The sequence below is a fragment of the Ruditapes philippinarum genome, unplaced genomic scaffold (assembly GCF_026571515.1).
Source record: "Ruditapes philippinarum isolate M1 unplaced genomic scaffold, ASM2657151v2 ctg9791_1_1_1_1, whole genome shotgun sequence".
NCBI classification, from domain to species: Eukaryota; Metazoa; Mollusca; class Bivalvia; order Venerida; family Veneridae; genus Ruditapes; species Ruditapes philippinarum.
This window is the reverse complement of record NW_026856052.1, coordinates 38859-51134: the sequence shown is the minus strand read 5'-3', so window position 1 is coordinate 51134 and position 12276 is coordinate 38859. Positions and strand designations below refer to the sequence as shown.

Here is a 12276-nt window from a genome sequence, read left to right as displayed (position 1 = left end):
ACTTGTAGGTGTCTATCAAGTTTGTTCAATGATAAAATTAATGTGTGTCATAGTATGAAAATTAAATCATTAAAGACATTTTACCTTAAATTTGTTTCTTACACTTTAAACCATCAAATCTTAATTATATCCATCAAACCTTATCTCAATCATATCCAATAAGCCTTATCTTAATTATATCCATCAAGCCTTAACCTAATTATATCCATCAAGCCTTATCCTAATTATATCCATGAAGCCTTATCTTAATGATATCGATCAAGCTTTATCTAAATCATATCCATCAAGCCTTTAATTATATCGATTTCACCCCCATCAAGCTTTTAATGATATCCATCAAGCCTTATCTTTATCATATCCATCAAGCTTTATCCTAATTATATACATCAAGCCTTACCTTAATTTTATATCCATCAAACCTTATGTTAATTGTATCCATCAAGCCTTACCTTAATTTTATACCCATCTAGCCTTATGTTAATTGTATCCATCAAGCTTTACCTTAATTTTATACCCATTAAGCTTTACCTTAATTTTATACCCATCAAGCCTTATCTTAATTTTATCCATCAAGCTTTATCCTAATTATATACATCAAGCCTTATTTTAATTTCTATCCATCAAGCCCTACGGGTTTACCGGATGGGACATTAGGTTTACCCTCCGTCAGTCTGTCTGTCTGTCCGAGCAAACATTTGATATTTATGAGCTTCATTCCGTAGTTAAATAAAGAACAAAAGCTCATAAAATTCAAATTAAGAGCTATTTTTTTTATTTTATGAGCTGATTTTGCTTATGGACTTTGGTCCAGGTGGTATTTATGAGCTGATTTACCTCTTAAATATCAAAAGTTGATGTCCGTCTGTCCGTCAGTCCGTCCGTCTGCAAAACTGGATCCCACGATAACTGAATACTGAAAATATTTTTATGAAACTTCATATATGGATAGATGGCAGTATGGAGATTATGCAAGTCTTTTTCTTTTCTTCCTACGTTGAAACTTCTGGTTGCTATGGCAACAAATAGACTGAAAATATGGCAAATTTTACAAATAAACTGGATCCAGTGTTAAAGCAAAAAGTAATAGAAATATTTTTATGAAACTTTTAATATCGGTAGATGGCAGTCTGGAGATTATGCACGTCTTTTTCTTTTCTTCCTATATTGAAAATTCTGGTTGCTTTGGCAACAAATAGACTGAAAATATGGCAATTTTTTACACATAAACTGAATCCAGTGATAACTCAAAAAGTACTGGAAACATTTTTATGAAACTTGACATATGGGTAGATGGCAGTCTGGATATTATGCATGTCTTATCTTTTCTTCCTATTTTGAAAAAGTATTGGTTGCCTTGGCAACAAATAGGCTAAAAACATGGCAAATATAACAATATTTGTGATTAGTCAAAAAGAGCTAATTTTTTTATGAAATTGCATCTTTAATTCAAGAGTTATCTCCTCTTTAAGAATTTTGCTTTTAAAAATGTTATATTTTGGTAACAGGGATGTTTCAAATGTTGACTTTAGAGTGTCCTTCAGTCTGTATGTCTGACTGTTCATAAAGATCACTTTTAAAAACCTTTTCCAACAAAGTTACTTAAAATAGAGAAAAATTGAAACATTAGTGAATGGCCAATGGCCCTTCAGAATGTTGATGGGGTTCTAACCGGTAGGGGACTTATGGATTGCTTGCAATACTATGATTATTGCTTGTCTTAATTATATCCATCAAGCCTTATGTTAATTTTATACCCATCAAGCCTTATCTTAATTTTATCCATCAAGCCCTATGTTAATTGTATCCATCAAGCCTTACCTTAATTTTATACCCATCAAGCCTTATCTTAATGATATCCATCAAGCCTTATCTTAATGATATCCATCAAGCTTTATCCTAATTATATACATCAAGCCTTATCTTAATTTTACATCCATCAAGCCTGATCTTGATTATATCCATCAAGCCTGATCTTGATTATATCCATCAAACCTTATCTATAAATCCCTATAACATTTTTGCCATTCCATAGAATTAATAAGTTTCAATTTTGAACCTCTTACAGAATGTACATAAGTAACAAAGTATCAGTAAATACACATTGTCTCGTAGTCTGCCTCTACGAAACAAAAGCCAAGGCCAGTAGAAATATAAATACAGTATTTTTTTATTTGCAAACAACTCCATACCCTTAAGATAACTTCAATTTACATGTGAATTATAATACAGAATGAAGTCGAGTCCACCTTTGAAAAAAAGCTACCTAATAAAAAGGCAAACAATAAATTTTTTTTTAAAAATCTGATCTACGTATCATTTGCTGAACTTTATACTGTCTGGTTATAATGTAACTTCTACATGTATTTTACCGGTTGGGGGATATTTTCATTAATGTACAACCACATTTATTTGGCAAAGTTTTCTTAAACTATTCGTCAGTGAAAAACTGGAAAAATTACTTTTGCATGTCAGCTATGCATGCACTCGAACACAAATATATAGCTTTTTTTTTCTCATATATATTTCCGGGATGATGTTGTTTTCAAATAACGGAGTAACATATGATACAAAACGATATGCGCATCAGAAAAGACTGTGTACTTGGACAAAATCATTATGCAGTTATGTTGCATTGAATTGGTCTTCCCAAAATTTGACAAATCATTATTTTTAATGTTATACAAAATACTAATTCACTACAGTAAAACCATACTGTGTTAATTGGATATACGGATTCATTCACATCATAAGAATGTGTCTTTTTATTTGTCCCTTAATTATGACTTGAAGATGTTTCCATTTTAGAAAGTTTACAGAATGAGAACAAGAGAACATGTTCAATATCGTGTGATATTTGTGAAAAATTTCCAGTTCGGCAAAGAAATGCGTATTTCACATCCTACTTTGACATCAAACATATCGCAAATAACGATGTTTTCTAGAATGTTTGTGCCTGGTAAAATTTAAAATAATATCTTTATAATATAATGATATATAGTACTGTTTATACACATCTTCTAGTTCTTGTATTTTGTGATGTCAGCAATGTTCGAAAAAATAGCTTTTTTCACCAATCCAATTTGTTAAAATTGCCCGATTTTTAGGCATACTTTTGGACAAAAAATTAACTTTCGGGCAACATATTCAAGATCTGGTCAACAGGTGTCAAAAGGATTTAAATGTCATGAGAATGTTAAAAGGCACAGATTTCGGCACTGATAAAAATAGCCTTTTACTACTATATAAATCCTTAATACGTTCAAAAATAGATTATGGAGCACAAATCTATTCTAGTGCATGCCCCAGCTTCCTTAATAAATTGGACTGTATCCAAAATGCTGCTCTCAGGTTGGTCCTGGGGGCCCTAGGATCCACCCCAGCCCGAGACCTGGAACTTGAGGCCGGTATACCACCACTACATTTAAGGAGACAGGAACAGACCCTAAAATACTATGCACGGATTAAAAGTAATAAGACTAATAATCCCGTGCATGGTGTTTTAGGGGAAGGTTATTTTTGTAAATCCAAGTTTAAGGACCCTGTCCCTCCCTTTGGGGTCAGTACTGACCTTCTGGCGGAAGGTGCGGCCTTAAAGGTATTGACATTGCTGAACGGCGACCTGCTGCGGTTCCGCCCTGGACCCTTTCGCCACCCATAGTTGATACACACCTAACATCTAAAGTGAACAAAACTGATCTTCCGCACCTTGCTAGATCAGAAGTACAGATATACTATGAAAAATACTCAGGTCAAACACATATATACACAGATGGATCTAAAGACCCGGACTCTGGCAAAGTAGCTTCAGCCATAGTAATCCCTTCCCAGCAATATGAAAAAATTGACAGGTTAACAAATAAAACATCCATCTATACGGCTGAGCTTCTTGCAATTAGGAATGCTTTGTGCTGGATAAATGACAACAATCACAAAAAAGTTGTCATTTTCTCTGATTCTCTATCATCATTGGTCTCACTGAAATCAAATAATAGTCAGTCGTGACCAGAACTTTTACAGGAAATCTATATATTATACAATAAATGCCTAAATGTAGGTAAAATGGTAACCATTGTTTGGTGTCCAGCACATATAGGTATCTATGGTAACGAACAGGCGGACATGGCGGCCAAAGCAGGCCTAAAATTCAGCAGTGTAACAGAACCTATAACACTCTCCCCCACTGAAGTATATTCCATAATACGCCAACATATTCTATCTAAGTGGCAAAAAGAAATAAATGATAATCTTCCTAAAATCAAACATGTAAATACTACAGTCAGCCTTAAACAACCAACAAAATATTCAAACAATTCCAAAATTGATAAAATCATTAGCCGGCTAAGACTGGCTCAAGCTTATTACCTGGTAGTGTGGGTCAATACATTACAAAAATTGACCCGACCTGCCCACAATGTGGAGTGAGATATGGTTCTGACCACCTACTGATCGAATGTCCCCAATTTGCAGCCCAGCGGCAAGAATTGGTGGGTCGCATTGGATCAGTGGGGCTTGGATTTACTACAAAAAATATATTTTAAATCCCCCAAAACAACATCATAATTATGTATATGGGGCTCTAGAGATATTTATCCTAGAGTGTAAATTAACAGATAAAATTTAAGAAATCAACTTGAAATGTGCCCGTGTCCCCCTCAGGTAACACAATTATTTAATCAAAATATATATAACCATAATCAAATAACTTAGATATATTACCAAATTATATATAACCATTGTTACGGCACCATATGTAAAACGGCACCATTTGTAAAATGGTGCACCATATGTCAAAAAACGAAACCAAATACAAAATTTTTTGCCGTTTTCCAGCAACAGCAGATTTCCATCATTTTTTTTTATTGAAAACCAAAAAATATAATTTCTTTCTTCTAAATTTATTGCAATAACTAACAAAACTGTGACTCCAAACATTAACATAAATAAATTTAGATAAACTCGTGAAACAAAAACTTTAGAAACGCAGTTGAAGCGAAATAAAGTAACACATTTATGTAGATGTAACAACAAAAAAAAAAACGTCTTTAACAACTAAGATAACATTGTTGTTGCATTTTCTGTGAGTAAACTATCCATCTCTTAAAACGGAAACTCTAGCAAAAAGTGCTTGTTTCTATTCCATTACAAAACACAAATATATATATACAACTTTCGAATATTTACTTTCACATTTACAAATGTCATGCTATTCAGTGCCTTTTTACTGAGCAAAAAAATTTTTATTTTTTATTGTAAAAGATACTTTGTAGATAGAGTAATTGTCTTCCAACTGTTTTTTCTCAAAGAAGTGTGTTTAATTCAAGCACTCCGCTCGCGCACAGATCTATATCGTTTGTGTATCGAAGTATGAGTGTGCTATGTTACAACTGTATATACATGGTGCAATAAAACTCCTTTTTTCAACAACGAAAACCGCATATTCACATTATTTTTTATCTCGTTTTTATATCTTCTTTTCATAATATACTTTATAAATGCTTATAAACTACGATTTAACTTATTTATAAGCAATATCTCACCAAAATAAGATTTATAATCTATTCATAAAAAAAAACAAAAAAAGTCTTATTTACTTTTGCAAAAAATATTTTGAAACCATTTATAATCATTATTGCAAAATAATTAAAATATTGTAGTGCATGTCACTGCACCATTATTAAACATCAATTTTACAAGCACTCGCTTCGCTTGCGCGTTTAAATAGTTAAAAAAGATAATTGCCTCTAATTTAATATTCAAGACTAATGTGGATTTTACCGTACATATAGCAACTTACATGTACTTACTGGCTTTTGTTGTGTATGACTGCACATATATTGTGTATAGCAACAATAAGCTTAAGGACCTGCAAACGTCACAAATTAGAACATGCGAACAGAAAACATCCATGTATAAGACATGGAAAAGCAGGGCCCGCCCTAAAAACAGAAAAAACTAATTATTTTTACTTGATAAGTATTAGCACATATGAAATTTGAATGCTTTGTTAACAATATCTTATTGAGAAATTGAAATAAAAACATCACTTTATGATAAAAATTCAATGTCTAAACTGTCAATAATTTCAAAAACAAAAGTATGTTAAACACAATGGAGACGATATGTTTCTTTTAGGTTAATATTATCAACTAATCTAATTAAATAACTGGTTAGCTCAGTAGGTAAGGCGTCAGTCAGCGTTGTTAAATTGATGATGATGGTGATAATAATGATAAGACTGTTATAGTACAGAAAATATTACCCCTATATATTACTCCAAGTGATTTTGTTTGCATTTTACGAATGGTGCATCTTTTCTTACTTATGGTGCATATCAAAAAATATTTTACATATGGTACCGTAAATACTGACATTTGGTGCAGGGCAAAACGGCAAAAAATTTCGTATTTGGTTTCGTTTTTTTTTACATATGGTGCACCATTTTACAAATGGTGCCGTTTTACATATGGTGCCGTAACAAACCATAATTATATGGTAATATAACTTTACAATAACAGGTTAATAGGGACCCAGTTTGCATACTTTAGTCCCTTGACACCTGTTTAGTAACATATTTAAATATACCCAAAACAAAATGTAATAGAGTAGATAACTCATCCCAAATCATCTTTAATTATTAATAGATACATCCACAAAACTTACAGAAAAATTCCTAAATAAATTGACTAATAAATGAAAATATAACAGCAATCTACCTGTAATAGGTTATTAGTACAAAATTAACACCAAAGTACTAAAATAATTTTTTTTTACATGAATCTTAACCTTCTATGATCTGAAATCTAATTCACTAATCAAAATTAAACCACTGTATTTATTAAAAGACATATCTGATTGAATAAAGTAAGAAAACCCCAAAAGAATTTATTAAAAACTAAAAAAGATATAGTAATTTTCCTATGATGGGTAACTTTTCCAAAATCAAACCAAAATATTCCAAAATTTGATAATTTTACACAAATATAACTCCCCAAGAAATAAGATAGAGTAAGATAACTATCATAAACTCTACTTTTGAAATAACAGATACATTTAATGGACTAAAAGAAGAAAACCCCAACAAAATCCATTGAGAAATAAAAAATTTATAGCCATTTTCCTATGATATATAATTCCATAATGATTTACAATAATTCCTATATATTGGCTAATAACAGTCCAAGGGAGAGAACTTTAATTAATAATCTGATACTATATTTTTACTTTATTGACAATTCAATAGACAAATTTAACCTAAACACATTAAAATGTTCCAAATTTTATTGATATATTAACTTTTAAGGGTGTTTCGGAATAAAACCATCAAACAACTAGTAAATATACGCCATTTAAAAAAATCTTCAGCCAATTTTATTAAAATTAACTAAATAACAGGAGTTATCTACTCTCCACATGGCAATAAACAACAAACAGACTTTTAACCTTTACCTTACCTTAAATTAATAATAGAAAAAACTGTTTATGGTAAGACAGGGGTTCAGAGACAGCCTATGCTGTCCTTCAGGCCCATTCCATCAGGGGGTGGATGGCAAAAGACTGTCTCAGGCACCCCGGCAGCGCCCTGTTACATCAGGGAGGGGGGATACTAGTGTCTTACGTTGCCGGGAAGGAGCTCTGGTTGACTCCAGGTTCCCTTGTCTACCAAATTTTATATATATCTATTCATTGAACAATAAGTCCCAACTTTTTATAACACTTTTTGATAAATAATAGTTTTGTTGCGGGTTGACCTGAGCGTGTGGACTGGCAGTACCTCGGGAAAATACCCGTTACAGGCTGTTTTCAAGGCAAATTCCAACAGCAATTTATATTTTGATTTAAATCTAAATTATACCCTTAAAAATTCTCAACCCAAATCAAATCAAACAAAATAATAAACCATAAATGACTTTAATTGTGTTACCAATATACATTGTATCTATAAGGATAAGTGGCAATCATTTTTAATGTATTTTATTATTTATATCTTAAAAAATCAAATTTTAAATGTAAACAAAGTCAAAATGCTATACACAGTGTACAGCACAAATTGTAAACAATACTTTGTTTATACCACATTCCTGAAGGGGTCATAGGTCAAAATCCTGAGCTTGAAGTCAGAATCGGATAGTAAATGGACCAATGGCCACATAGGAGACAAGTGCTCTCGACCAATGAGAGAGCACGTATTAAACCCCATGTTTGGCATGAAATAAAGATTAAAGTATATTTTCCAATAAATTGTTAATATTTAATTCAAAAACAGACGTTATCTCAGTTTTTAATTTGACAGGAAAAATAATGGACATGGCTGGACTGGCTATACCGACCTTCACCCCCAGGGCAGGTGGGCATTAGTCTGTCCCGTGGTGGAATGAAAATTGTCAAAAAGCTGTACAGGAAAGAAAAAAAGCTATAAACAAATTTAAAAAAAATCCAAGCCCTGGAAATTTAACAACTTATGAAGTAGCAGAAGCCAACTGTAAACATACTATATTACAAGCTAAAAAAGAAAACTGGTCAGAGTTTTGTGAGTCAGTGTCCACTCAGAAATGTAGTGCAAAATTGTTTTGGCAGAAAATTAAAAGAATTAAAGGCTCTGCTACAAATCCTGTACCATTATTAAAATTAAATCAAAATTATGCTAAAACTCCCTTTGAAAAGGCTCAATTTCTAGTAAAGCACTACAAACAGGTCTCCAGTGACTGAAACATGTTACCAGACACCCTAAGATACCAGGCAGAGTTTGAGTCACAAAACAAAAATATATATGAGCGGGGGGAAAATGACACGCCTTTAAATTTACCTTTTACTATCACGGAATTTTGGTCATGTTTGAATAAAAGGCGTGATTCCGCCGAGGGAAAGGATGGAATAACCTTCCAGATGTTCAAGCACCTGCCAAGGGGGGTGCTGGACATCTGGCTCAGGTTGTACAATAAGGTGTGGGTTGAGGGGATTTACCCCAATGCTTGGAAGGAGGCATGTGTCATACCTATATACAAAAATGGCAAAGACAAAACAGAACCAAAATCTTATAGACCTATTAGCCTTACATCTCACTCAGGGAAAATGCTTGAGGGAATGGTTAAGGCCCGTTTAGAATATCTGCTGGAATCAAAAAACATTATTAACCCCTTTCAGTCTAGATTCAGAAAGGGTAGGAGCACTTTAGACCAACTTGCTCGACTGCAACACGACATGATCCTATTAAAAAACAGATCACGATCAGTGCTAGCTATCTTTTTAGGCCTAACAGCAGCTTTTGATCTTACATGGCACTTTGGTATTTTATATAAGTTAAAAGAACATGGTGTGACAGGTGCCTGCTTCCAGTATTTAAGGTCTTTTCTAGACGGCAGGAAAATTATCGGTTTGAGTTGAGGGTTCAATGTCTGATACAGAGCCAGTGGAGCGTGGCACACCCCAGGGCTCGATCCTCTCGCCGTTATTATTCTCTATTATTATTAACGGCTTACCAGAATCTCTCTCAGGTTCTGGTATGGTCATTAGCCAGTTTGCTGATGATTCCAGCACCAGGAAATCTGGGTCCAATTTGGTTAAGCTAGCCAAGGATGCACAAGCTGGCATGGACTCTCTAAGGGGATGGGCACAAAAATGGGGCTTTAAAATATCTAAAACTAAAACTGTGAGTATTGTATTTGGTAATCAAAAAAAGCACAATTTGAACGTATATTTAGGTGGTACACCCATTAATTTTGTTAAAACGGTCCGATTTCTAGGTTTACTTTTAGATGAAAAATTAACATTCGGGCTGCATATCAATGATTTGGTCAACAGATGTAAAAAGGATTTAAATGTCATGAGGATGTTAAAAGGCACTGATAAGGAGGAAGTCACAAACACTAAAATATTATATCCGGGTTCGAGCCTCTGCCGCAGACAACCCAGTCCGTGGACTGCTGGGAAAAAGGCCAATATACACTAAATAGGTTTAAAGACCCAGTCCTCCCCTTTGGTGCTGCAACGCAGGACCTGGCGGAGGATTGTGGTATTAAGGATTCAAACATTGTTGAGAAGCGGCCCATGGAGGTTCCGCCGTGGACCCTGACCTTGCCTGAGGTCGACATCACGTTACAAGAAAAAGTGAACAAATCTGATTTGCCACATCTCGCAAATACAGAAACAAAAATATTAATTAATAAATATATAGGTCAAACACACATTTATACGGATGGATCAAAGGACCCGGACTCTGGCAGGGTTGCCTCGGCTGTAGTAATACCTTCCATACAATATGAAAAAATTGATAGGTTAACCAATAATACATCCATCTATACCGCCGAGCTCCTTGCTATTAGAAATGCTATGTGCTGGATTCATGACAGTAATATAATAAAAGCTGTCATCTTCTCTGACTCACTTTCATCACTGATCTCACTGAAATCCAACAATAGTCAGTCGAGACCAGATTTATTAAACGAAATAATTCTTCTATATAATAAAGTCCTAAACCTAGGAAAACAGGTTACCATAGTTTGGTGTCCAGCACATATAGGGATCTCAGGCAATGAACAGGCAGACAGGGCGGCCAAAATGGGCTTAAACCTCAACAATGTCACTGAATCAATCTCACTCTCCCCCACTGAGATATATTCCAAAATTAAAAAATATATAGTTAAATTGTGGCAGGCTGATTTCAATTCCTGCCATGATCAGAGAAAACATATAAATAACTCAGTGGGGCTCAGTCGCCCAATTCAATATTCAAATAATATTAAAATAGATAGGGCCATAACAAGACTGAGGTTGGGCACAACCCTATTACCAGGGGATTCTGGCCAATATATCAAGAAAATGAGCCCCAATTGTGCCCACTGTGGAGTGAGATACAATATATCCCACCTATTGCATGAGTGTGACCAGTTCAGGGACCATAGAAATGAACTGCGGTCAGCACTTGGTGCTATAGGGTTGGGATATAGCACACAAAATATACTAAATCCACCAAAGAAATACTCGGTACACATTTTTAAAGCTTTAGAGTTGTTTGTTAATTTTTTGTTCAAATACAACTGTGACCTTAATCCCAGCAGTCATATTCACATATGAAGTCATGATTGGCCTTTAATGTAAAATCCTGCCTTTCCTCCCCTCTGACATTAATATAAAGACTGCATTATTTGTTTACTTCACTTTAATTTATCAATAGGTGTTAATTGGACCCAGTTTGTATACTCAGTCCCCTGATACCGGTTCCTTTTATGGATTTATAGTTTTGATAATATTAAATATAGAAAATAATATTTAATTTTTATTAATGGCTTATTGGTAACTCAAGTCCTTGATTAATAGCTAGTTCATCCAAAAATGCTTAATTAGCAACTCATGGTCTATTAAAAAAATTACAGTTATTTCCCTATACAGCATATCAAATATGTGGTCAATAGATAATTTAACAATAAACAAGAAAATCTCACTAACATAAACTCCCCCAAAAGGTAAAGTTCTTTATTTACAAATGCCACATCACTATAATAATTAAGAGCAATCTTCTAATGAGATAATAAAGAAAATCCCATCAAAATTCATTGAAAATTGATGAAGATATGGCCAATTACCTATGACACATAAACTTAATATTTAAATCACTAATTTTCAGATAATAGTACAAGGGAAGCAACTCAATTTTGGACTTATGGTGTCTATTTTGCTGTTTGATATAGATAATAATGGTCACAAAAAGATCAAATGGTTATAATATGATCTATTTAGAATATAAATATGTAATTCTAACAAGTGTAATGTAATATTTGATAATAGGATAGGAGAAAAATAAGAATTATAGCTAGAAAAGGCAAATTTCTGGTATAAGTAGGAGTTGTCCTCCCACTACTTGAAATATTGGGTTATTATTGGTGTTACTCCATAATCATACTTAGTTCAACTATTAAGGAACATATGAAATGTACTACAATTGAATTTTGAAGAGAATAAGTGGCAAAGTGTCCTCAATTACTGTAATAATTGAAATTCTATACATAAAAACATAAAACTATAACCTGTCAGAGGGGAAATCAACACTATACATGAAAATATTGAAATCTGTCTAAATTTTTTACCAACCCAGGTGCCAGAGTAGAACTTAAATGTTAAATATAATATTCAAATTAAAATTTTGATAAAGACAGCTTTGGGGCGGACGGAACTGAGCGTGTGGACAGGCCGTACCTCAGGGAATCTTCGACCCCAGGCTGTCCAAATAAAATATTTAGTGTTTTCATATGGTAGAAACACACAAAGATATATTTGTAATTT

At 33.5% G+C, this 12276-nt stretch overlaps 1 protein-coding gene across 1 annotated transcript; it reads left to right on the top strand.

The window, feature by feature from the left end:
* Positions 1-9388: 9388 nt before the first annotated feature.
* LOC132745259 (uncharacterized) lies at positions 9389-11719 on the top strand. The gene is made up of 3 exons (XM_060734125.1): positions 9389-9646; positions 9901-10980; positions 11621-11719. The coding sequence occupies exons 1-3, from the start codon at positions 9389-9391 to the stop codon at positions 11717-11719; spliced, it is 1437 nt and encodes a 478-aa protein (XP_060590108.1).
* The last annotated feature ends 557 nt before the right edge of the window (positions 11720-12276 follow it).

What these genes read in the sequence shown, in the direction of transcription:
- LOC132745259 (XM_060734125.1), top strand. Translation starts at nt 9,389, where the DNA reads ATGTCTGATACAGAGCCAGTGGAGCGTGGCACACCCCAGGGCTCGATC. An exon ending in AAATATCTAAAACTAAAACT is followed by an intron (nt 9,647 to 9,900) that starts GTGAGTATTGTA and finishes CCTCTGCCGCAG; the next exon opens with ACAACCCAGTCCGTGGACTG. An exon ending in ATCCACCAAAGAAATACTCG is followed by an intron (nt 10,981 to 11,620) that starts GTACACATTTTT and finishes ACTAATTTTCAG; the next exon opens with ATAATAGTACAAGGGAAGCA.